A 27030-nucleotide genomic window follows, 5' to 3' on the forward strand; every position below is an offset into this window, starting at 1 on the left:
AATTTATCAAACATCAAAAAACCGTAAAAAAACATCTTCCGCCGAAACTAAACCACACGACCATGGCTCTTTTGTCGAGGTACTACACCGCCCCTGTTTCTCCATATTTCTTGTCCTTCCGTCGTCAATTCTCAGTGGATCGGGTGCGCAACATATGGATCTCGGGGCTGATGGACCCTGCCAACGCGAAGTCGAAGTGCGTGTTATTCACGGATCCGATCGGAAAGATGCATGAGCGAAAAGTACGACGTCTTCAACGTATGAATTATCAAACTTTTTTGATGAAGCAGCAGTATTTCAATAATTATGGCTGCAAATTTTATGATCATTGGGCTGATTATATCGCGGACCCGGCAGCTATCACCTTTTCCAAGTCAAAAGATTACAAGGTAATAATGAATGACTGAATATCATTCAAATCATATTTGAATTTACCTATGATGCATAGGTACGGGTACCGGTACCCGGTACGAGCACGGGCACCTATACGTAATACGGTAAAATTTTTAAAAAATGATGGTACTGGTAAGTTGGTATAAAACATAAAAAAAAAAATGATTTTTCAAGTGATTTACTACACATCTACCATCATGTTGCTTGAGAGTTTATTTTTTTTGTGCATCACCTCTACTATTTTCATCAAAAGTAAAATAATTTTGGTTATTTTTTCAATACCCATACTTTTTGCTGCATCAACTACGATGAAATAACCAAGTATACCGTTCGGTACTAAGTTACGAGTACCATTAGCGTACCTGATATGGGTGCGTACCCGGTACCGGTACTTCTCAATGTTTGGAGTACCCTTGCTTCAGCTGAATTTACCTATTATTATTTTTTATATAATATATTTCTTTAAAATTTTGTCCTTGCAGATTAACATGATTCATACGCCTGATTGTGTCGATAATTTAACTGTTGAGGTCAACAATGCTTTGCGTTCCTTTGATTGCGCTGTTCATACTCTCAGTAGTGTTGGTGAGGTGCAAAGCCAGTCCATTTCCGTTGATAAGAAAATGAGAATGTATCAACTTCCAAGACTTGTATATCTCAACAAGCTTAACAAGAAGGGAGCAAATCCGTGGGAAGTTTTAAATCAGGTAAATGAATGAATTTGAGTTCATCATGAGGTGTTTGTATTGCAGTTTGGATATCCTATCCAAAAATAAAACCATACACAGTTTGATTCGGTTTTAATGTTTCTTTACAAAAAATCCAATTAATTTGGACGGTTTTTGGATATTCTAATTTCAACTACAAAAACATTCAATTAATATTATAAAGACATGGTAAAGTATATGTTTGACGCAAACTATAACATAATATACAAAAAAAAAAAAAAAATAGAGAAAATTACATTGACCTCCCTCGTGGTTTCACTAAATAACACAAACACCCCCTCTAGTTTTAATAAAACACCCACCTCCCATCAAGTTAACACCGTTGGTTAGAACAACACAGTTCTACAATTTAGCCCTTGTAATTGCTGCCTATCTTTTTGCATTTTCTCATAAACTCTTTTAAAGAGGTTCTATTATTTTCCTTTCAATTCTTTAAACTATTTTGCCTCTAAAATTAATGACACAAATGAAACCTTTCAACTCAATCTCATCGGTCAATTTGATAACAAGTTATCTTGGTTTGTGTAACCTGACGGTAATTTAAGAACCAAACCATCAAATTGGATTGAATTAGAATGAGAACCATCGGATTAGAATAGATTAGAATACAATAATATAGTTTGAGGGCTCTTCATCATGTGCTTCTGTCATGACAGATACTTGGATTAAAATGCATCACCGCATCTGTACAGATAAATACCGATTTTCGATTGAACATTGCCATTTATTAATTTGAGATACTGAAAAACAAAAGGAGAAATAAATAGGAAATGGAAAGGAACTTTGAATGGAAGAAATATAAGAATAATTGCAGAAATGGAGGAAGCCACACTTGAAATGTAACGGAGGCTGCTAACAGTGTTAACTTATAAGGGAGTTGATTATCACATTAAAAATTAAGTAAGGGAGGTTAATGTCTGATCAAAAAATAGAAGGGGTGTAAGTGACATTTTAGCAAACCTCAAGGGAGGTTTTTGCAATTTGCCCAAAAAAAAATTAGCATTATGGAATGACAATGATCAAGTATGTTTAAAACATTAGATTGTAAATAAAACATATTAAATTAAATTAATAAGTGTAATTATTATTAAAGTGTTCTTATCTGTAGACCATTTTGTTTTATTTTTCAGGCTAGATCCAAGTTACGACATCATAGTGCTGCAATCCAAGTTCCAATAGGCTTAGAAGACGATTTTAAGGGACTTGTTGATCTCGTGCAATTGAAGGCCTACTCTTTTCATGGTTCAAAAGGGTATGTTTCTAAAACTTCTGCATTGGTTATACATGTGATTATTCTTCAAATTACTCAATTGTTTCTTATTGCAGAGGAAAGGCCGTCGTTAAAGAAGTTCCTGCAAATATGGAAGCCTTGGTGTTAGAAAAAAGGCACGAGCTCATAAAAACTGTGTCGAAAGTGGATGATAAACTTGCGGAAGCTCTTTGCACTAACAAGCCCATATCAACAGAGACCCTTGAGGTGTGTGGGTGACAATTTCTTTTTTCATCGGAGTTTCACATATTATTTGGTTTTACATTTAGCAAAGATTTGTCGCACGTTATTCTTCCCACAAATAGTTTATCAACATATTGCCTTGAGGTGTTGAGAGTGTTGAAGTTTGAGCGTTCAAAATGTGTATCTATCAACTAAAAAAATGCACAGACGTGTCCTTTATAAATGGTATAGAATGTTGCATGCGTCTCGGATAAAATACCATAATATAGTATGTAAAACATAATATATTTAGAAAAATATAATAAAGTTTATCCACCCATTGTTATCCCCCCAATGTTGTCGATGGCAGATTATGGCGGTGAGCCAAGAATCCGCCGTAATTATAACCTTTGTTGTTAGAGCTTTGCTATTTTATACGACAACTAGTGCCAAAAATTACAAGAATTGCTCTAACAAAAATAAGAAGAAAAAAAAGTATATTGTTTTTTTTAATAAGCTAAACTAGCCCACCCAAATTGGCACAGAAAGAATCGAACCTGAGACTTTGAGGAGGAGTACACTCCAAGGTCCAAACCAAAGCCAAAGCCAACACCACCAGACCAACCTAAGCAGTAAAAAAAAAGAAGGTATATTGTGTCTTTGTGTTAATTAAGTAAATGGTTCCTATAAATACCAAGAATTTCGTTTTTATCTCCTAAAAAAAAAAATCACACTTTGTAATCCCTATAAAATTTTGCAGGGACTAAAATTGGCGACGATATTTTTTTACAGAGACTAAGAATGTCGATGAAAAATTTTGCAGGACAAAAAATGCCAATGGAGAATTTGATAGGGATATTTACAGGGACCATTCACTTAATTAACCTGTGTTTTTATTTGTGTATTTTTTTTTTTAAGAACTTGAATCCTAGAGTTGAACTCAGGACCATAGAAATACAAGCACCATTTTCTACCACTGGGCCATTGCAACATATTTGAAATATGTACCATGCTATATATATATTATGAGTCAGGATCCGTTGACACCGGGTGTCAAAAGTTTGACGCCAAATCTCAACCTTTTACTTTTGTAATCTAAAGAGCCACAATTGTTTGTTAAATTTACTCCATGTGCTTTTTTCTCTTGATTCCCACCGTCTGCATCTTTTTTAACCCAGCTAGGACTAAAAGTTTGTGATAATGTGATACTCATTCTCTTATGGAGAATTTGTTATGCTCTGCCTCACATAAATTAATATTATTCTTGTTTGCATATCCCTTCCCTCTTGGCTAATTCTTTGTATGGATCGCTATAAATTAAGACAATTTATGTAAAGTTTGTGATAACTATTGCAATTGGAGATGAGGGTATTGAACATAGAAGTATTTTGGTTGAGTTTTTTTTTTTTTTTTTTTTTTTTTTTTTTTTTTTATGTAATTTTTTTGGTTGAGTTTGCTTGTATTGAATTGGTGGAATTTTAGGTTAAACGCCATGATTGAACAGTCAATTTAGATACTCCCAGGATAGTGCCGTCGTTTAAAATGAATTGAATATGTAAATTAAATTTATGGTTTTGGTAAAATGGTAAAGCCTTCAATTGAATTGCTGTCAGTTGTCCTATATAGAAAAAAATAAAGAATTATCCTCCGATTGTGTAGTTGAGATCGGTGAGGAGAATATTTGGGAATCAAGTGAAAACAACGCTGGTGAATAAATCTATCAAACAATTGTGGCCCTTTGGATTAAAAAAATAAACGGTTGAGATTTGGATCCTCTCTCTCTCTCTCTCTCTCTCTCTCTATGTGTGTGTGTGTGTGTGTGTACACACACATACCCCCCTAGAATTTTAGAGGTCTAGCTCTTTAGAGCTGTTTGCATCCCCAATGGCCGGCCATTCCATCCTCCATATGTTTATGGCGGGGTTTTGGCTCACCACCATAATTCACCATCAACAACTCTAATGAGGCATATACTTACTCATAAATATTGACCAATATTATCCCTTGGGTTTTTGACATAAAATTGAAGAACAAATTCCTTATTCAAATCCATTTTATGCATGTATTACATTCTAAGGTTATATCCTTTGGAAAACCATATTATCCCTTGGGTTTTGAGATGAAGTTGAGGAACAAATTCCTTATTTCAAATCCATTTTACGCACGTATTACATTTTCATTTTAAGGTTAAATCCTTTAGAAAACCCACTTTTTGTTCATGCCCCTCTGAAGGTAGATGCATTTTCAGATATAGTAATATATGAAAACCATTTGTTACTTTGCCCCCACCCCCATCTCCAATTTTTCCTTATATATAGTTTTCTTTTTGTTATTATTTTGTGTAGGAAGCAGTTCGTAGGGCCACCATAGCACGGAAATTCATACCAGTATTCATGGGCACTGCTTTCAAATCTAAGGTAACCGTTGAATTACCTTGAATTCTTTGTTGTATGGTCTTGACCTTCATTCCTCCCCTTTCTTTCTCCGGTATATGCAGTATGTTCTCTTTTCTTTAATCTTTACTCATTACGATGATTATGATTAAATTAGTCTGGGTCTTCCAGAGACGTCACTTTGGAAATTGTATTCACTCTGTATTGTAATTCTGTTTGTATCAATAAATATTAGAAATTCTCCCAAATCTATTTTGTATTGAACTGGTACCTATCAGGGCCATACTTGTGTCATTAGTTTGTTGGTAGAGCTCGAAGGAGCTTGATGGCTCTACTGAGGGTCCTTTCTTTGTAAGCGCTTCTGCTATTTTGGCTGTAGTTAACGATCTCAGATGGTGAACCATGGAAGAAGGAAAAAAAAATCCTCCATTTTTAGCTGCTATTTCCGCCATAAACCATCATGATAAACCATCATGGTGCCGCCATCCTTCACAAATTCGCCATAGTGGTTGGTGAAAAATCCTTCACTGCAATTTCCCCCATGGCCACTTGATTTTGGCTTGAATAAAAATTACAAGTCAACTCATAATATTGTGTTTTATCAATCTTATATTTTTCATTTTCTGTTTTTTCTGATACAGGGTCTACAATTACTTTTGGATGGTGTAATTAATTATTTGCCGTGTCCAATTGAAGCTAGTAATCATCCTCTCGACCAATTTAAGAATGAGGAGAAGGTATTAAATTCAAAGAAACTTTATACTTTAATATCTTGATTGTCAGAAATTGCAAAGAGTTTTTAATTTGGTGGCCAATTTCTTAAATCTTGAATATTTAGATTCACTATTAAGATGTTGAAAATTGCATAGAATATGTTGTATGTGATAAAACATAATTAAGTCATTCAGAAACAAGAGATATCTATATTAGACTTATTAATACATGTGCAATAACATTAAGTTTCTAGTCATTATAAGTAAACCATGATAATAATAATAGGCAAATTACTTTAAAAGTTGAGAAAACAACTTATAATATGTTAAAATATAAATCATAATTTTTTTTTTTTTGAATGGCAAAGATAATAATGTGTGTGTGTGCGCGCGTGTATGAAAAAAGAAGGATACAAAAGTCTGCAAATAAAGATAAATACATAATAATGTTGTCTTTGTTCTAAAATAACAGAGATGGCCTCTATCGAGGGTATCTCTACCTTTATCCTAGGATCCTAAGTTGTCTTAGTTTGGTTCAGACTACATGGAAGATGTTGCTACCTGCAGGTCCATAGTTTGTGCATTGCTGCAGTATATGACCATAGCTGGAGTAGAAATTGGATATGCTGTTAACAAAGGGTGCCAGTTTGTGGCTCTAACCCTGCAGAGTGAGTAACTTGATTGCAGGAAAGCCAATTTTGAGATATCCCAGAGGAAGGGATCTGGATCATGATTTAGTTCTGGAAGATTCTTCTCCTTTGTCTCCCCCAAGTTTGCAGGCCTATTGTGATGTTATTGGGCCTCTTAGATAAGTATCTCTAGTTAGTTTTCTGTTATTTCTAGTTAGCTACAATTAAGCGCATGTCAAATTGTATGTCACATGAGAGTAACTGCCTCAGACTTTGTTCCATCTGAGTGCAGGTTAAGCTGACTCTAGGGGCAGGATAACAACCATATAAATTCCCGGAATCTACTTTGCCGATTAGATTGTGTAGCTCTCATTTCCTATATATGATTATATTCAGATTCTCTCTACTTTTCTGTCCTTTAACAGCCTCTGATATACATATCACGAGGTCTACTTCCGAGGCATTCTTATGTTTTGGTCCTAACTTGGTGGTTCATAGCCCTAGCTACTTCTAAGGTTTTATCCTTGCTTCATGAGCTGCAAGTTCCCATCTCCATGCTAATCATTTATTGCGACAGTCAAAGCACTTTCGCTTTGAGTTATAATCTGATTCAACATTCTAGAACCAAACATGTGGACCTTGATTTGTTCTGTTTGAGAAAAAGTTCTCGCCAAATCTCTACTTGTGACTTATGTTATGTTCCTGCTCAGGCTTAGATTGTTGACATTTTCACAAAGCCATTGACCAATGTTCCGGTTTGTAATCTTAGAAACAAACTCAGGGTCTTAGTAAAAGAGACTACACTGTTCTACACTCAAACTAATTCACTTTCTATTCCTATGCACTACATAATATCAAACCTGCTCTGTTCCGCAGAATCTTGATAAACATGGTTGTTATGCTAGTTTTTAATCTACTTTAAAAGAATATTATTGGGCTATTTTTACAGGATACACTTGTGGCATTTGCTTTCACATTGAACAGGAAGTATAATCTAAGAAGAACATATCTAAGGTACTGCAACCTTCACATGTGGTTAAATTCTATTTCAATTTGTTTGTTGTCTTATATATATATATATATATACTACCTCTGGTCACACTATTGTAAGCAAGAAAAAATGCTTCAAATCTTGGTACCTATTATAAACAAGAGTTAACTATTTCTACACTATTTAATGCTATTATTCCTAATGAGAAATGCTGTTTGGTACGGGAGTTGGGCAACGAATTTTCACGGACGCGTGTGTATATCTCTTTTCCACGCGTTGGCAGTTTCTGAACATTTTTTAAAATAAAAAAAATTAAAAAGTGAAGAAATTTGCATAACTCACCGTCTCTCTCTTCAATGCCTAGCAGCTTCCAACTTAAAAGTAAAAATGCTAATTCTTATCCCTTTTGATGACCCTTTTTGCTCAACCCACACTACTTCTCCTTCTTCCCCAATTCTTTCTATGCTCTCGAATGACTCTTCTCATCCCCAAACATCCAATTTTTCCTAATACATAATCTAATTACTTCTCTTAATATACATGCTTTATTTTGTTTTTATTTTCATGTGGATTTTCATTTTTTAACATTGTTGAATGATGAGGGAGGGAGGAAGGTGTGGTAGTGGGGGAGGAAATTCGATCAGAAAGGGGAAAGAGGCTGTTGGTACTGCTTTGTTGTGGAGGTAGTTTGAATGATGAGGGAGGGAGGGAAGGTGGTGTGGTTGTTTGCTTGTTGTAGAACCACACAGGACAGCTCTGTTTTATTTTTTTCTTGGAGTTTTTAGTGGTGTGTTAATTAGTTGCGCGAGTTTTTTTATTGGAGATTTTATTGCAGCGCGTAGAAACACGTGTCCGTGAAAATTCGTTACTAAAGTCCCGTACCAAATAGCAATCCTCTATTCCTAATATACCCTTCATTCAATTCTAAAACATTTAAAGCGCGTACTGGTGAGTTTTTTCACTAAATATAAAAAAGAACAATTTAGTAAATTTGACTTATATTTTAATGAAATCTAGAAAATTAATTGCACTCAACTGAACTTCTTAATCACAGTGAAAGTAGTTTTTTTTACTTACAATAGTATGACCAAAGGGATTTGTTGACACTAGGTGTTAAACTAAGCGTACTTACACCTTCAATAACTCTTTGTAGAAGATGAATCAAATTAATCCGACGGTTGAATTATCTTATATTATTTTGTTGATCATGTATACAAAAACTTAAACAATTTAGAATTTGTTGATTTATATGTTTTAATAATAGATATTTACATATGTTTTAAATAGTGTATTACACGTTAAATCAAGATATGTGATGAAATATTGTTTTGAAATTCTATGAAATTTTATAGGTTTGATCAACTATAATTTTTCAATTCAACGGTTGGATTGATTTAATTCGTCTTCTACAGAGAGACATTGAAAGTGTAGGTTAAGTTTGACATACAGTGTCAACGGATCTTGAATCATAATATATATGTATTGATTTTTTTTTATTTTTATTTTTTGTGTGAAGAATCTATAAGGGCGTCATTCAGAAGGGAGATTTTATTACAAACGTTAACACTGGCCAGACGTTCCGGGTAAGTTTAAGGCTCTCACCGTTCTAGTTTGATTGCATTGGTCTTATGCACATCGTGTTTTGCGTTGTGGATCTGCTTTTCTTTTTTGCTATGAAACCCAATCTTGGTTTTTTGTTATTCAATTTGTTCACTTTTTATAAATGTGCGATTCAATTCCAGATTGCATTTATGATAATCTACAATTAGAGTTGTTGTAAATTAAATTCTCTCTCAGGAAGAATGGATAACAAAAATACACAATTATGGGATCTTGCAATATTAATTACCCTCAGATTATCCACTGCTTACTAGTCCATGGATGCAAGTCTCTAACACAGTCATGGATTCAAATTCTTACTTGCTACTTCTTACCGGCAATATTGACTATTTTTTTCAAGAAACTTGTGTTACAGAAAAGTATCTATTTAACCATACTTCTAATATTATCCTCTGGTATATTCAGGTCTCTTCACCTCATTTTGTACTTTTTTTTTTCTTTCTTTTTCCCTAAACATTCACCTCATTTTGTTCTCTTTTTTTTTTTCTTCCCTAAACATATTGATACAGCAAAAGACTAGTACTTTGAAAATATGATTTTGTCTCTGTTTTCATTTATTGCATTTTGAGACAAATGATTATGTGCCTGACCTTTCTTCTATGAATATGCAGATTACTCTTTTGACTGGGGTGCCTAATGATAAGGTGGGGTCACTTTTAGATTTTCACCATGATTTGTGGATCTTCCGATTAAATCGAATGTCTTTGGAGAATTTTTGTATAATTGTTCTGCCAATGCCATATCATTTTTTAAATTCTAATTTTAGCTTTTACTAGTTTAATGAGGCATGAAAATGATTGGAAACAATATGCACTGGTGTGCACTCACAAGTTCATTTTCATGTCTCTTTGATATATTGCATTTTTTGAGACTAGTTATTTTGTGGCTGAAGTCTTTCTTCTCTGCCAATTAACACATGTTCCTCATTCGATTAAGGTCCGAGAGGATGAGATTGGGTTATTTTTTAGATTTTCACCATGATTTGTGGATCTTCCCATTAAATTAAATGTCTTTGGAGAGCTTTCGTGTAATTGTTCTACCATCTCTTTTTAAAATCTAATCAGGATTCTTCCCCCAAATTGGCAGGAGATTCAAGAGGCTCATGCTGGAGAAATAGCTGCTGTAGATGTCTACAATAAATCAGGTTTTACTTTTCTCTCCTCTCAAAGCATATGCTGCATTTCATTTGAGCGCTCGAAAATACTGAAAACTGCATTAGATAAACCTTAAAAATATAAAAAGGAGTCGAGATGACTGAAAAAAATGCTAAACACATTGAAGTCTTTCTGCTTGTAACTTCAATAATGTATATTCACAATGCCTTGTAACATTTTTATTGGGGCTCCATTTTTTGTGTGAAAAAACCAGCGTTCTAGTTCTATATATCCCATTAAACAACACAATCCAATTTCATAAAAATTTATGGGCTTTCCTCTCCAACAAACTATGATAGGTGAAAAAATGTTGATGTGACTGTTTGTTTTTTTGCGTTCATTATTTAATCAGCAAATCTTTTAACTGATGGGGTTATACTAAGATCTGCAATGACTTCTAAAAGTTCCGTTGATGTTCCTGAGTTGGTCTCGATAGATTCTTAAGTGCAAGTAAGTAGTTTCTTTTATATGACAGATTAACTTTCCTACCTTGTCTTCAATGGAAAAATTTACATGATGTAATGTTCTTGTTTTGTGTACTGCTATTAGGTTTCAAAGCTTTGAAGAACTTCCCCTACCTAGCGTAAGGCGTGGTTTAGGCCTCCATCATGGACACATTTACTGAAGACCTTTAGGCCTCTAAAATTAAATATTTACTATACTTGAATAGCAAGTTACAATTTGGCTTGATTGCTTACATTAGTGGAGAAACATTAGTTTTTATTTTATCTATCATACAATCATACAATATAATAAAGCAAACTAAGTAATTATCAATATTAGGTAGATATTCTTTTCCCTAAAAAAATTATAGTTTGTTGTTTTCCCAAATAAACTTTCTTATCAAAATTATTTTCTAAATATATTTTAAATTTAAAAACATACTACATGGATATTGAAATTAAATTAGATTAGTTCATATAATGTGTGTAACATTGGGAAAAGAATATCTACCTAAAATTGGGAAAAGAGTATAACAATACTCTGTTTGTAGCACCCTAAAATTGAGTGCAACATTATATCGACCTATAAACTTATAATACTCTGTTCGAACTACCTGGAACATTCCCCGGCTCCGTGAATTCTTGGCTTGGATGATCCCTGCCCCTTCATCCATCATAATTTGTGCATCCTACCTAATTTGTTAGCGCTTTTTCTTTTAAGGATGCATCTAGTTCTATCTTTCTTTCACCAGTTAATCCACCTTTTAGTGATTCTAGTTATTCTTGTTTGATAGTGCTAGAATGTCTCTTTCATATTGAGCAATTTTGTCTAATGGCATTTGATCACATAATCCATTGACAACTGCATAAATTACTAGAATTTGTTTTTCGTATATATATAGAGAGGGCATATTAAGTGAGAGAAGTGGTTATAAGGAGAGGTGAGAGGCTTAATTGTCAGCTGTTGGATTAAAATCAACGGCTGGTATTAAATTAGTTTAGTGATTAAACAATGCACCACCCAATCTCTTCAATCTCTTTCTTATGGAAAAAGTCTACCGATTGGCTACAAAAGAAACCCATTTGGCTTTTCAATTTTATCTCTTTAACATTGGCTCCCACTCAAGATTTCTCCATATGCCCTTCTCCTTCCTCTCTTTTTCTCCGACTTTTCGTTTCTTTTCCTGCTATTGTCCAAAATATCTTCATCTCCTACCTCTCCAAAATTCCATGGAAAACTACCCTTCTTCTATAATGCTAAATTTCCTTCGTCAGTTTACAACCTGCAGTAGTTTTTTATTTATCAATCTTCAATTTTCCTTTTCATCTCTTTTTTGCACTTCGGTCCTATACGTATTTGTGCACCCATGGTTATTTTTATCTCGCCAAAGCTTTCTTACCATCGTTTTTGGGTTGTGCAGTAGTTGAATTTATATTCACCAAAGATTTCTAGAGCCGTTTGGCTGGAAATTTTATCTAGGGATTGCAAATTGTAATTTTTTAATGGAATTTTTTTAAATACCATAAAGGAGAGCCGTTTGGCTGGAAATTTTATCTAGGGATTGCAAATTGTAATTTTTTAATGGAATTTTTTTAAATACCATAAAGGAAAAGACGTTGAATCACAAATTAACTAAGTGATTACATAATTGTTTTCTTTAAAATAATGTTTATAATTAAGTAATTACATACCCAAAGATGAATATACGAAGAACGTATGGGGAGAGAGGATGAAGGATATAGTGTGAGCAGCTTTCTAATAACTAAATTAATTACAACCGTTGATTTAAATCTAATGGCCATTAGTAACTCCTCTCATCTCTCATAATAAATCTAATGGTTATTGTTTTTGGTAAAAAGCAAGTGAGAGTAGGCTTGCCAAATTATTACTTGTTTTTGGGTGGGAGTAAGTTAGCAACCCTTGTACATATTACTCTTCAATTACATTTTCATTTCTCATGTGTATAATTCATAAAACCTCGTACCGTTTTTGGTTTTTATTCACTTGTGGGAGAGGATTTTGCTAACGGTTAGATTAAAGGACTAAATGCAATATGTGACTGATTCCTTAAAATCATTAAAACCATTGAGTTTGAGACCAATAAACAACATCAAATTAATCACACGAGACAACCGAAAGTGCAACACGTAGGTCATTAGATGTTCCACATATATACATTCTGTAAGTTTCAATTTCTTATGAAACACTACCGCTACGAGCTGCATAGTGATTACGACTCACTCTATCGTGGAGCGAAAAAATAATCTCCCTGAGGATTGGTTCGTGACCATTGAGAAGATTCCCCATGCTCAAAACCTTTCTCCAAGACTGGTTAGCTGTGGGAGGAACAAACATATTTGACAACACTTCTCTTTCATGGTTCCTTACTGCTTGTTTCTTGTCAAATTCCTATGCAAGAAAGATAGATGAAATCCATGTCATTAAAATGGTAAGGAAGACTTATATGTGGAATATTATCAAATCAACAAGTTGCTTTGAGTTATAGAAGCATTTTACCTTTTCAACAACCTTTTCTGTCAAGCTTGTTCCCATAGTTGGAATATAAAAGTTGTAGTAATCATTAAAAATTTCTCTGGAGAGCTGTGGTGCTTGTATAAGCTTGCGATGAAGAGAAGCTGCGACAGTCGGTTATTTTTCAACACGTTCAAAAACGACCATTGAGAAGTCTTCAATGGTCTCACTGTCAGCAGATTATCGATTTACTGCAACAAAATGAGAATGAGTTAAAAATTATTCTTTTCACGTAAGTGAAATTAACGAATAATTAGTTACCTTGTAAAGGCCTCAAAGCAGATGCTATGGCAGGATAAAGTTGTTGAATCTTAGTCTCCATCTGTTTCAGTTCTCCATAACTAGTCTGACTTGGCGTGTCGGCTGCTGCTCTGCAGGCAGTAGACACCATTTGTTCAAGCAATTGACGTGGTCGTAAGGTTTCAAGATAACGAAGAACCTGGAAAATTGAGAATATAAATATTAGTCTCTCAAGCAACCCAAACACGTACAAGTAGTATTTTTCCTTTCAACAACAGTAGAAATTTCATTTGATAGTTTTTTTTTTTTTTGATGGACAGAAGAACATCTTAAAAATGAACTATAATAATCTTATGTCTAGTTGCAGCTGTTATTCATGGGTGATCCCTCAATTCACCAAATAACCCTACCTTATGGCAAGCCAACATGGACACTTTTTCCCATAAAACCACATGTTTGCTTTACCTTTCTTAATATTTCTAACCGCTTATCCGTAGGGGTGTTCATGGTTCTAAACTGCATTGGAACTGAACCACATTAATGGATACAATTCAGTTTTTAAAACCACTTTAAAAAAAACTGGTTAATTTTTCAAACCAGTTCCAGTTCGGTTTAGAACCGGTTCAGAACCGGTTTACAGTTTTGAACCGGTTTACTTATTTTGAACCGGTTTCGAACCGGTTTGTAGTTTTAAACCGGTTTACTTATTTTTAACCGTTTTTTGAACCAGATTTTTCTTGAATTGGTTTTCAAACTGGATTTTAGTCATTGTTTTTTAAAAAAACCCATTTTTTAGTGACACTGGTAAAAAATATTGGTTTTCAGTTATCATAATTTATTTGTTTAAAAAAAGTGATTGTAACTTATTTGTTCAAAAACAGATTATACGCAAAAGCTAGAAACATTATGACTTATTTGTTCAAAAACAGATTATACGCAAATGGTTCACAAATGGTTCACAGATTATACGCAAAAGCTAGAAAAGCTTCTTCGTTTGAATCAATTTTTCAAAATGCCAAGCATGCATACAGGTTTTATCAAAAAGTAGTATTGAAAGTATTTACGATTATCTGACCTTGTGAGAAATAAGAAAAGATTATATCATTGTTTTCATTTTTGTCATATAACAGCATTTCACAGTTCACATTAGCTATTGTTCTTGATAGCAGCAATGGTAACACATTTTTAAAAAATGAAAATATCCAAAATATAAAAATCAATTCTATCTTTTTGATACTAGAACCATTTTTGTATTTCCCGAAATTAAATACGAACACGCATAACATCTAAATAAGCCATCTAAAGTTTTACTTGAATTCAAGTAGCAACATACATATAATTTCATGTTTTCTAAAAATTGAAACTTGAAAGCAAAGTAATATATGAAACTTTTTCACAAGAATCAGAAGTCTTCGTCATTTGGAAATTCCAAGCATGCTGCAACCCACTTATCCTCATCGATAGGCAGAACTGTGATGTCCTCGGAATACAAAATCTGGAAAACTTGTGTACACATTGAACCTGTCGCAAAGTAGGTAATTACTTGTGTTGTAAGTCATTGCCATGTTGGAGTCAGGAATTGTAGAAGGAAGCAAACAAACATTAACATAGCATGAAATATTAAAAAATTGACAAGATGCATTCCCCAATCAATCTTTGTGATAAAAGTAGTTCGTTCTCATGAGCACATGATAAGTATTTGATGTTAAAGAGCATAAATCATATGGCATGAGCTGCATTGTAAGAATGAAACAAACAAAAATAAAATTGAAAGGAAACTCGTATAGTTCCTTTGGGATAAAGAATGGGTACTGTTCCTGAATTGTTCAGTAAAACCAAAAACAAATAAATGTGACTGTGTTCACACACAAAAACTATAAAACACTAAGATGTCAAAATAAATGTGACTACATACAAACAAGTTCAATAATCCTATCATTGGAACTCAGATGTCAAAATGACTCCAAACCAGTAGAGATTCAAAACACTAAGTCAGACAAATGACCAGAACACAGAAAATATTGGTGTACTCAATGGCGGGTTGCAGAAAATGGGTTTGTTCAAATTCTAATACACCACTATAGACCTATTTGACAGCATTTTGCACTTGCAATGCTTACCTACTTATCTTCAATCATCGTCAAGTGTAATCGAGGTCGAGGCCGAACAACTAGGAGCATCTTGCGTAGAAAGTAGATCTGCAAAACAAAACATTTCAGTATGTTTCAATAACATCAAGATCTTCACTAGAAAGAAAACATGTAAATGGTGCGTCAAGCCAATCTTGAGTACAAATCAGTGCTTCCACAGTTCTTGGTGTTAAAGAACTACGGTATGGGTCAAGGACCCTTCCCCCGGTACTAAAAGTAGATTCAGAGGCTACAGTGGATATAGGAATGGCCAACACATCTCTTGCAATGCTTGCAAGTATTGGCAGACGGCTTGAGTTAATCTTCCACCATTCTAGCAAATCAAAGTCCGGACGATCCTCTTCTACATTTTCATTTATAAGATATTTTTGTAATTCAGTCGCTGATGTGTTGCACTCGTCCGATTCATAGAAATCACACAATTCATATGGATCTTCAGCTTCATTAAGAACACCTGCTACATTTCCATAATTACCTAGACGAGACACTCCCCCACCTGAGTATTCCTCGTAAATAGACTTCAAACACGACTGTATTTTTGTTGTCAAAGATTCTGCCTCAGCACTACTATAGATCCTTCTGGCCATCCAGTCCACAAGCTTCAGTTTACGACGAGGGTCTAATACCATTGCAATCAACAAAAACATCTTCTCAAATGAGCCGCCATTGCACTTGTTCCACCACTATACTGGATTCTTGTCTTACAATAGTTGCAGTTTGCTGCCTTTACTCCTTCCACTCTTGGCATTGGTGTAAAATGATCCCAACATGCTGACCGGTTTGACCGGTTTTTACGCTTAGGCGGACCCATGTTTGCATTGTTTGAAACTGGAGGTTGAGGTGTAGAACCACTGTGTGCTTCTGTGTCGGAGCCCATAATGCTATCATGACCATCCATATTGATGCTGTTGCAATTTTGCTGAAAAGGTTTGGAAAATCAAATTTTAAGCAGAAGCATTATGTAAACCACAAACATGATACTCAAAAACTTTACAAAGCCAACATTGCTAATCTTAAGGATGCTCCAACACCATCTTAAAATTCACTTTACAAACATGATTCATCTTATGTAAACCACAAACATGATTCACCAACTAATGATACTCAAACTTCTTATTCTCTCTTAATTAATCATTCAAATAACTAAAATATCATTAAGTAAAATCATGAATCAGTTAATAAAGAATCAAATCAATTATCCATGAAATAATTTATAATAAAAAAAAGGTTGAAAATTAGAGCTCAAAACTTCTTAGAGGATTGCGCCGTCATCGACGAGCTCCAGCACAGTTTTCTTCATCATAGCTCAGAATAACAGAACGAAACAAAAATAAAACTCAACAAAAATTATCAGAAAATTAAAAGATAACATATCACAAACTGAATACAACAAAGGTTCAAGATCAACACCAGTGTTATCTTTGTGGATTTGAGACCCAGAAATCGAAAATTAACATTTCAAAGAGACCCAGAAATCGAAAAGCTATAAGCATAAGCATAACAACTAGAAATCGAAAATTCTATACAAAAAAGAACAAAACCACAGTAGAATGAGCATACCTGTGACGAGAGTACAAAGACGAGGGAGAAGAGTACGAAAATGGATTATACGAATTGGGGTTAGGGTTCGTCTGAATTTAGGTTAGGTTAAGTGAATTGATTTTGTGAATTTGTGATTTGAGATCGATTTGGGGCTAGGGTTCGATCTTCATCATCGATTTTGCAATCGCTTTTGCCATGGGTTCCATTTTGGCATTTTGTGAATTTGGGCTTCAGAGGTTGTTTTTGTGATATTTAGAAAAAAAGGTTCATAAACTTAAACCGGTTCAGAAACTGGTTTTAAACTGAACTTAAATTGGTATTTAAAAAAGGGTTAATATGTGCTTACCCCTTGTAATTTGGACGAGTTTTGGTTTTCTCCCCTGTAAAAAATTTTGTTAAAATTCAGACCCTGTAATTTGAAGATTCCGTCGAAAACCCCCTGGTCGAATCTGGCACACGACAGGTGCTGATGTGGCGTGCCACGTCACCTTTTTATGATGACGTGGCACGCTGACTGTATAATTATTTTATTTTTTTATATTGTACACGTGGCATTTAATGTTTTTTTTTTAAAAAAAACGAAAAAAATTCTTAACAAATAAAAAAAAATGAAAAAAATTCTGAAAAAATAAAAAAATACCGAAAAAATTAATAAAAATGAAAACAAAAATCTGGAAATTTTTTAAAAAAAAATAAAATCTGGAAAAATTAAAAAAAATGAAAACATTCGGGAAAAAATTAATAAATTTCGAAAAATTCATATTTCCAGATTTTTTTCAATACCGGAAAAATGCAAAAAATTCTTTTTTTTCGGAAAGTACTTGTCTTTCAACCGTATAACATGATTTATATACCGGTGTCAATCAATATACATTGTATCCTGTTATTCGGACATGATTTTTATAAATATGATTAATCTTGAAAATTTTGAAAATGATCGATTTTGAAATTTTTGAAAAAAGATTAATCAGCTCTTTGGGACTGGTTGTTTCTTTTCAAAAATGTCCTCAATTTTCAATACAAATAAAACATGTAATACATCGTAAATATTAAAAAAAATTCCAGATTGTTTTTATTTTTCGAAAAAGAAGTACTTTCTGAAAAAAAATGAATTTTTTTCATTTTTCCGGTATTGAAAAAAATCTGGAAATATGAATTTTTTGAAATTTATTAATTTTTTCCAGAATGTTTTCATTTTTTTAATTTTTCCAGATTTTATTTTTTATTTTTAAAATTTTCCAGATTTTTTTTTTCATTTTTATTAACTTTTTCGGTATTTTTTCATTTTTTTTTGTTAAAATTTTTTTCCCTTTTTTTTAGAAAAAATATTTTTTAAAATATTTTTAAAAAAAATTTTAAAAAAAATATTTTTTTAATTTAAAAAATAAAAAATGTCACGTGTACAATATAAAAAATAAAATAATTATACAGTCAGCGTGCCACGTCATCATAAAAAGGTGACGTGGCACGCCACATCAGCACCTGGCGTGTGCCAGATTCGACCAGGGGGTTTTCGACGGAATCTTCAAATTACAGGGTCTGAATTTTAACAAAATTTTTTACAGGGGGGAAAACCGGAACTCGCCCAAATTACAGGGGGGTAAACACATATTAACCCTTTAAAAAATGGTTCAGTTCAAAACTTTATTAAGTGGTTCAGTTAAAATTTGGTTCAATACAGTTCAGTTAGTAGTTTGGTTCAGTTAACTGAATATTTTGAACACCCCTACTTAGAGCATCTCCAATGGGGAGTCCTTACTTAACAAGGACCACTTCTCGTTAAGGACCCTCCATTGGAGGAAGAAAAATTGAGTCCCCGTTAAGGAACGGGCAACTATATAAGGACCCTCTCTCTCCTGGGTAACTAACGGGTCCCACATTTAAAAAAGTAATAAAATGTGTACTACTTGGTTCCACTTGCATAAAGAAGTAATAAAATGTATACTACTTGGTCCCACTTGCATAAAGAAGTAATAAAATGTGTAGTACTTGGTCCCACTTGTAAAAATGAGTAATAGATAAATTATTTTTGTTTAATATGTAAAGATAGTGGGACATATTTAAGTACTTTTCATTGGAGTCCTTATTAGTGTATTGCCATTGGAGTCATTGAGTCCTTAATAGATACTTTTATTAAAAAATTATAAATAAGTGATGTGTCACGTAGGGTCCATTTAAGGAGTCCTTGTTAAGGAACTACCATTGTGGATGCTCTTAGAGCATATCTAATGGGAGGTCCTTACTTAACAAGGATCACTCCCTGTTAAGGACCCCCCATTGGAGGAAGAAAAAATGAGTCCCCATTAAGGAACAGGTAACTATATAAGGACCCTCTCTCTCCTAGGCAACTAACGGGTCCCACGTTTAAAAGAAGTAATAAAATATGTACTATGTGGTCCCTCTTACAAAAGAAATAATATTTTAACAATTAAAAGTTGTTTTGATTTCAAAAAAAATAATTAATAGTTGTTTTAAATATTATTTTATCTATTTGTCATATTTTAAATAAAATGTAATTCATGCAAATTATTATTATTATTTCTTAACGAAGGAATGTAAAATTTGTACGGTTAATTTTTCCATTTTTAAATTATTAGTAAATGTGACAGAAATTTAAGTTCATACGAATAAATAAATATCTTATAATTTAATTTTTTAAGGATTATAATTAAATATTATGAGGTAATTTATAATTTAATAAATAAATTATTTTTGTTTAATTATGTAAAGTTAGTGGGGCCTATTTAAGTATTTTTCATTGGAGTCCTTATTAGTGTACTCTTATTGGAGTCATTGAGTCCTTAATAGATACTTCTATTAAAATATTATAAATAAGTGATGTGTAACGTGAGGTCCATTTAATGAGTCCTTGTTAAGGAACTACCATTGTGGATGCTCTTATCCGTGCACTAGGGCTTTATTAACCGAGCAGGACTGCATTCCAAGACAAATCCTCTTATATAAATACATGGATAGACCTTATTAACTCTTGCAATACTGATGCTACATCTTTTATCTTTGACCCTAGTCACTATTGCAACTAGGAGGTCCTCCCAACAATCATCCGGGGAACTATTCATGCCCTGACTCTGTTTCTCCATAAGTTCATAATCAAATTAGTATGTGTTTGTGCAAGCGGTGGGAAAATCAATTCAGCGGCAAAAAACCACGTTTGAGGAGAAGCTACATTTTGGAGCTTCTTGGAATCACGGTGGAAAATGCCTCGTAACGCGCAAAAGGTGTTTTTGCCGTGATCCCAAACACACCTTTAAACTTTACCATGGTTATCAGTATCTTACGAGTCGTATCTTGATTTGATATTTAATTGAAACCAATTGATACAAATCTTTAGTGCGAGTCTATCTGGACGTGAATCTCATCTTGAATCCGGATTGAATATGATGAATGCTGATTCACAATGATGAATCATGACTCATTATATTGAAACAATACATAGGCTTAGTGTAGCCAACCACTCTTTTTTGACAACTTTGTATAATCAACCACTTTTCTTATATACAATGAGAAACTTAAATTATTTTGAGGTCTATATATGATATATCAACTTATAATTTTGTCATGTCAATTGCTTTCTTACTTAAAAATGACATTTTTGTTGACAATGTATCTTACTTGGATCAAGAAAGGGCTTCTGTTCCGAAGCAGGAAGAGCAGGTGAGCTATTCCAAATCTTTCTCCACAAATTTCCGTGCTCTGACACTCTCTTAAAAAGCTTCCCATGTGGAGGCCAACTATCTTTCGACTTGTTAATTTCAAGAGCATTAGATGATGCTGATCCACTGCTCTCGGGATCATCATCCGCTTCCCAATCTCCAGGTGAATGCCACCTAATAAAGTCTTCAAAAATAGCATCTGGATTCACAGCTTTAAATGCTGACATATCTAATAGCACCAAAGCCATTTTTTGTCTGTCACATATATTATAGTATTGATTGAACAATGTTGACGTGCACTATAAACTATGAAGAATTAAGGGAAAAAGTTTACCAAGAAAGAAAAAACGACGAGTTTATTATGTATTCCATGTCGATCGGAATCCACTGGCACTAGGACAAAATAATTTATCGTCAAATCACTAAACAAGTGTTGTCTCCCAAAACATTCACCTTTGGATTAAAAGTTTCATTATTCAGACCATCCCCTAAAAATTTCATATATTTTAAAAACTATTTGTGCTATTTTCATGTCTAATTTTTCTAATATTGTCCTGCAAAAGTTTCCATTCATAACTATTATCATGTCTAATTTTTCTAATATTTGGTGGGTATGGTCGCATTTCAATTAGTTACTGGCGTAGGTATACTAACAATAATCATAGAGCATTATGATGCATGATCATTTTGGAAATGTTGAGTATATACATTTAGATTATTTTTTAAAATTTGCTTCCAGAAATCAAAATCGACAAGATTATCTCTTTAAAAACGGAACTAGGAGCATAATTAATGCCTATATGTTGTGATAACTAAACAGTATTAAGTTTTTACCTGAAGTTAGGATATCCTTTTCCAGCTGAGCAGAAAAATTAAGTTTTTACCTGAAGTTAGGATATCCTTTTCCAGCTGAGCAGAAAAATTCTGTAGAAAAAAAGGTGCAATCCTAATTTAAAATACGATATATGAAATAGAACGTATATAATTTAACCGCAAGTCTTCTTAGAGTTCAAAATTCACAAGCGATGTATGTAAATGATCAACCAAATTCAAATGAGAAAGAAGCTTCAAAATATTCAAGGATAAAAAAGGCTATTTAGTTGCAAAACCAACATTCTTTCTGTAATCATAATTGAATTCCACTTTCTTTATTTCCTAGTGTCCTTGCATTTTCATCAACCTCAGGACCTGACTTACTTATAGCACTGTATTTTGCTATATATTAAAGTGAAATAAAGGGAATCCAACATAAGCATAACACCATATAGGTACATAAGAAATTCTACGGCTTAGTCTCTTTATTTCACTTTGGCAGTCCTGAGAGGTGTAAACTATCCAATGAATTTAACCGCATCTCATCACATAGTACATTGAACTATATTTTTATGAAGTATATGCAACAATATGTAATTAACTGAGAATTGCATTTAATTACAAAGAGGGAAAAATTAAAACTTCATATAAGCAGGTAAATGAAGGGGGGAAACGGGTTGGTGGAAAAAGGATCAGATGAATATATAAGGTCAAAAATAGGGAATGAAAGACATCATCCCTTTCAAGCGAAGTAAAACCACCTTTTATGAAACAACATTGTAAATTAGTAATTATAGCTTTATTAGAAAATGTTAACTCAATGGTCATATCAGGCAACTACTCAAGTATGTCAATTAGAATATTATACAATATTATATACCTAGAAATTGAGTGGCCACTGTATCACAGGCACAGATAATTCATACCACTTTATTACACCAATGCCTGTGTCAATAGATTGGTTCATGTTGGTTGGTAACTAAATTTAAGAAGCTATACAGCTGAAACTATACCACTGCAGCACCGAATTAATCTTAAAATTTAATATCAATTAACTGCTTGTTGTAACTTCTTTCAGCCCCCTATGTGAAAAATTTGAGAGGTCTATGTGGTCTTTAAGGCTCTAAGGTTTTATAGTCAATGATAAATATCATTGCATTTAAGTTTGAGCTTTCTGTCACAAATAAATAAAAGTTGGAGCTTACAAATGAATCACCAATGGCTTCAACAGCTTGCATCCTCTCTTCATGCATGTCTTCTGTCATAAGAGGTGGTTCCTGTAGCATAGAAAACAAGACCAAAAGCATTATATTCTGCAAGATTGGTGGCAAAGTACTGCTATATGACAAGGCCAAATGGTGTCTGGGTGTTGGAGAAACCTGTGTGTAGGGGGCATGCATACTTTGATATGACTTGAGAAGCATCATAGAATCAACAATACCAGCTGAACCTCTCCTAGTTAAGTCTGAAGATTTTTTGTCTTTATACAGGTCCATATCTTCAGGTTTTCTGATAGCAGTGGTTTTTTTTTTCATTAGAATGGTGTAAATTATTAGACGTCATGTCTACTAGAAAGAAAAAAAAACCATAAATATTTCCAAGAACATGGTACGAATTTGTAACTTGAGGTACAAAATCCATTATTATTCTTAATAACAGCAGAACAATGCAAGAGCTACATAACATGGAAAGTGCAACAGGAACAATGATTTTTCGAAAATTTGGCAAAGGAAATAAAAGGCATACTGGCATATCAGTTTATGCATCATAAAAACCTGCAATATATCATTTTAATTATATTAGGTACCAAAGATCAAAAGCCTACTTTTTAAGGTAACATACCTAAATTCTGCTATTTTGGTTTCCCATATTATAGAGAATTGTGATGAGTCTATATTTAGTCTATTTTTAAGCATTATTTAGTTTCGTTTTAATTAGATTTAGTTTTATTTTATTTAAATATTATTTCCTTTTTGAGCTAGTTTACTACAAATTGCATATTTTATATTTTAGGAACGAATATATGATGGAAGGTGTCTTGGAGCAAAAGAAAGGAGTCTGGAGCTGATTTGGAGCAAAAATACGAAAGATTCGGAACAAAAATATAAAGCCCCCAAGTCAGAAGCTTGGCACGGCCCGTGCCAATATGTGGCACGGCCGTGCCACCTCACAGAAGGCCTTTTGCTGTTTTTTCTTCGGGTCCAAGTTACTCTGTTGTAGTTTTACTGATTAGCCCTTATAGTTGCTTAGATTTTAAGTCAATTATAAAGCTATAAATAGAGTAGCACTCCATCATAAACATTCATCTTTTGTTCTTGGAATAAAAGTTCACTTTTATATTATTGTTCTTTTACTTTATTGCTTTCTCTCTTCTTCCCCCATGTCTACAATGAATGTTAGTGAGTAGACTCTTCTTTGTCTTGGGATTGTTGGATAAGTCTAATGACGTAATCCGGATCAAGCCAAGCCTTAAACCCTAATTATATGTTACCTTAATTCCTAATCTAAATTCACCGTTTTAACATGAATTAATTATTATCAAACTGTGGAAGCGATCGCGGAGGGTTTGATAATGGTTAATTCATCATCACAGATATCAATTCATAACGCGGAACTTTGATATCCGAACAAGTGAATTTAGACAAGGTTTGCGAAACATGAGAATAGTCTAGCAAACCTTGGGACACATAAAGTTTCGATCTTCAAGGGTCCCAAAGGCAATCACCCATGAGAATAGGTGTGGTTGTTGGAGGGATACACTCACTGACTTCGAGAGAAGCTGTGATATGCTAAAGAGAAACTTGTCCTTAGAAATTAAGATTAACGCATAATTATAAGTTTAAGGCTTGCTTGTGAAAAGATTCGTTGTTATGATGAACCAATAATCCCAAGGCTCTTTTATTATTATTATTGTTATTTACCTTCAGCAATTAAACCTCCCTTTTTATAATCTTTCTTCTTTTCTAATCATTCTCTAAAAAGTTAATCGAATTCATAACTCCCTAGCGGAACGATACTCTTTTACTACTATTACTTCGATAGACCGTGCACTTGCGGTTTGGCCTATCAAATTGAAAGTTCATTATCTGCTGTGAGAGAATTTATTGTTCAACATTAGTATATTTTGTTCATCCTCTCTGGTTCCTATTAGATGATATGGTATCAAAGCATATCCTTTATATGTTGTTGGGCCACCCGATTTCTGGGTCACTTACCAATGTCCAGTCTGGAAAACTCTACACACAAGTTGTCTAGTCCTAGACGTGAAGAGGGATGCAGAGGAGATCTCATGTTGACTAGGGTAAGTCCAACTTTTGCTGCTCTCTTGTTTTCCTTTCTAGGCACTCTCTGCTGCTTGCACCTGAACTGATATGAAAAAACATCATTTGTAGTGCAGCAATTAATAATTAGAATGCACAAATCCCATTCTTGAAAGAATACAAACACCAACCTTAAAGATAAATTATACATGTCCATAAGTTAGCCACTCAGGAGAAAAATATTACAATTAGCACATTATATCCCCAAAATATCCCACCAAAGAAGTTTATTGCTTCATATTGCACGGCCTTTCATACGCACACATAAAGAGTTAGAGATAGAAGCTCCAATGGATTTTACTATCAACAAACTATAGAGCACTAAATAACATAGAAACAACGAAAAATGACAAGTCTAAGAAAATAAATCATAAAACAAAAACAGCAAAAGAACAAGGAGATGACCATCCAATAATGTAACTAACAAGGCTGTCCAGCATATTGACATTGAATAAATGGAAACATTCTTATGACATCTATGAGTATTGTGCAAGATTGAAGCTATAAGCACATTACTATTAGTAAATCTGAGAAAAAATTCTTTTAAGGTCAAGCCAGGGCATTCTGGTCTAACCAAATACAGCATAAAGGACACACTTCCACGGAATTTTGGCACCTTGTTGCAACCTACGAAACAATAACACAGATGCGGACACAAGGCGCGACACTGAAACGTCAATACTGGTTATAATTTTAGAAAATAGAATAATTGAATGTATCCTCATCTTCAATCTGAAGTGTCGGTGCTACAAAGATTGCAACAAAAATATTAGATCAAGTCATTGATTAGAAACTATTCTCCTCAAATTTTGAATAGCGTATTCTGAAAATGACGAGTACGTAACGTAGTTAAACCTGCTTGCCAGTGCAATAAACAGCATTTGAATGTTCGATGAAAATGAATGGAGATATACCAGACTGTGAAGTAATTGATGTCAGTGCAAAATTTCTGAGCCTGGTAATCTCAGTGATAGTATTAGCCTACAAATTATCAGGAATCGCGTCTCTTCCAAGCTTTTGAACATCGTTATTTCCAAGTTCCAATTCACCAAACAGTAATTAATTACTAATTAAGCATACAAAAAACAAAAGAAACTCAAATTTCAAACAGTTATATTATCATAATGGATTCAATCATTTTAATTTATTCAAAACTAACAAATCCGTTTCAGAAAAAAAGCATCAAATAAGCTATATCACGAGTTACACATTATCACAAACACGACATATGCAAAACTCGTTACCTTCACTGCAACTGCGTGAAAACCGTTCTTCACAGCGTCTTCCACAAAATTTAACCATTCTAATAGCAAAACTTGTCGCAATTGAATAGTAGCGGATTTGAACCTGTTTGGTGAGAGAGAGAGAGAGAGAGAGAGAGAGAGAGAGAGAGAGTTGAAATTTGGCGGGTAAGGTAACGTTCTGTGACATTTTGAACCCGTTTGGTTTAAATATGGAGATAATAACAAAAAAATAAATCCTTAAAAAAACAAAAAAAATAAAGAAAAATAAATTAATTGTGTTGATTTTAAGTGTATCACAACTTTGGGTTATTAAAAGGTAAAATGTTAGTTGATGATGTGCATTCCAACAATGTGAATCATTGGGAGAAATACTTGCATAGAAGCGAACCTAACACATCATATTTACAAACAGCCAATCATAAGCTTACAACACATTAAATAAAATAATTAAAAATAACACAGGTGAGAGATGCTTATTTTGCGTTGGTTAAAACTAAATTGTGGTCACATATTTGTGTAGTTCAGGTGAGAGATGCTTTTGGTCTACTATCGACGATTAAATGGGTTCACAAGTTACGTTTTAGACCAAATGATTTTAAATTAGACTCAAACTTGGTTGTTGACATTTTTCCCCCCAAACGCACGATGTTATGGAGTTTGATGATATTATTCGTCGTTGTAATACTTTGTTTTCCACTTATTATGAATACTCTAGTGTTGAGTGTGTTAGGAGACAAACGAATGAGGTTGCTCTTGCTTTAGCGGAGGCGATCATATCTCTAGCTAGTTTCAAAATCTTGGTTGAGATGCCTCTTTGTATTAAACACATTTTTAATAAGGAAATGTTATATGCTTTTTCTTTTCAACTTATTTTCTGAGTAAGAAGACTTTAGTAGTAATGTCTTAAATTACTTTGGAAAAAATATGTATGATACATAAAGCCTAATGAAAGTGGATTAATCAGGCATAAAGAAAAATGCCGTGACATTGATACAAACCACTAGTGGAACCAGAATGT

At 33.5% G+C, this 27030-nt stretch overlaps 3 protein-coding genes and 1 non-coding gene across 7 annotated transcripts; 1 reads left to right on the forward strand and 3 right to left on the reverse strand.

Moving 5' to 3' along the window:
• LOC146939140 (elongation factor G-1, mitochondrial-like) lies at positions 1–11135 on the forward strand. The gene is made up of 12 exons (XM_085752919.1): positions 1–389; positions 876–1100; positions 2252–2373; positions 2448–2598; positions 4899–4970; positions 5588–5683; positions 7238–7302; positions 8796–8862; positions 9511–9543; positions 9986–10043; positions 10406–10503; positions 10603–11135. The coding sequence occupies exons 1-11, from the start codon at positions 63–65 to the stop codon at positions 10495–10497; spliced, it is 1308 nt and encodes a 435-aa protein (XP_085609045.1). The 5' UTR covers positions 1–62; the 3' UTR covers positions 10498–10503; positions 10603–11135.
• A 1452-nt stretch (positions 11136–12587) lies between these two features.
• Positions 12588–26164, reverse strand: LOC146939141 (uncharacterized). 4 transcript variants are annotated; one of them, XM_085752924.1, is made up of 9 exons: positions 26013–26164; positions 24664–24809; positions 22828–22957; positions 22654–22725; positions 21520–21559; positions 20595–20864; positions 13291–13468; positions 13015–13220; positions 12588–12906 (listed from the first exon to the last, which is right to left on the reverse strand). In XM_085752924.1, the coding sequence occupies exons 3-7, from the start codon at positions 22942–22944 to the stop codon at positions 13452–13454; spliced, it is 516 nt and encodes a 171-aa protein (XP_085609050.1). In that variant the 5' UTR covers positions 22945–22957; positions 24664–24809; positions 26013–26164; the 3' UTR covers positions 12588–12906; positions 13015–13220; positions 13291–13451. The 4 variants fall into 4 exon arrangements, with proteins under 4 accessions (XP_085609050.1, XP_085609047.1, XP_085609049.1 ...); XM_085752921.1 differs by having other exon boundaries at positions 24664–24814; XM_085752923.1 differs by having other exon boundaries at positions 24664–25782.
• Positions 14469–17265, reverse strand: LOC146939142 (zinc finger BED domain-containing protein RICESLEEPER 3-like). The gene is made up of 3 exons (XM_085752920.1): positions 16980–17265; positions 15390–16338; positions 14469–14790 (listed from the first exon to the last, which is right to left on the reverse strand). The coding sequence occupies exon 2, from the start codon at positions 16064–16066 to the stop codon at positions 15485–15487; it is 582 nt and encodes a 193-aa protein (XP_085609046.1). The 5' UTR covers positions 16067–16338; positions 16980–17265; the 3' UTR covers positions 14469–14790; positions 15390–15484.
• LOC146939143 (small nucleolar RNA U61) lies at positions 16658–16727 on the reverse strand. Its single transcript, XR_015033708.1, has one exon. It is a non-coding gene; the product is annotated as a small nucleolar RNA U61 (small nucleolar RNA).
• Positions 26165–27030: the final 866 nt, after the last annotated feature.

The sequence above is a fragment of the Medicago sativa genome, chromosome 3, assembly GCF_051527215.1.
Source record: "Medicago sativa cultivar Bolivia chromosome 3, Bolivia_mono, whole genome shotgun sequence".
Classification (NCBI taxonomy): Eukaryota; Viridiplantae; Streptophyta; class Magnoliopsida; order Fabales; family Fabaceae; genus Medicago; species Medicago sativa.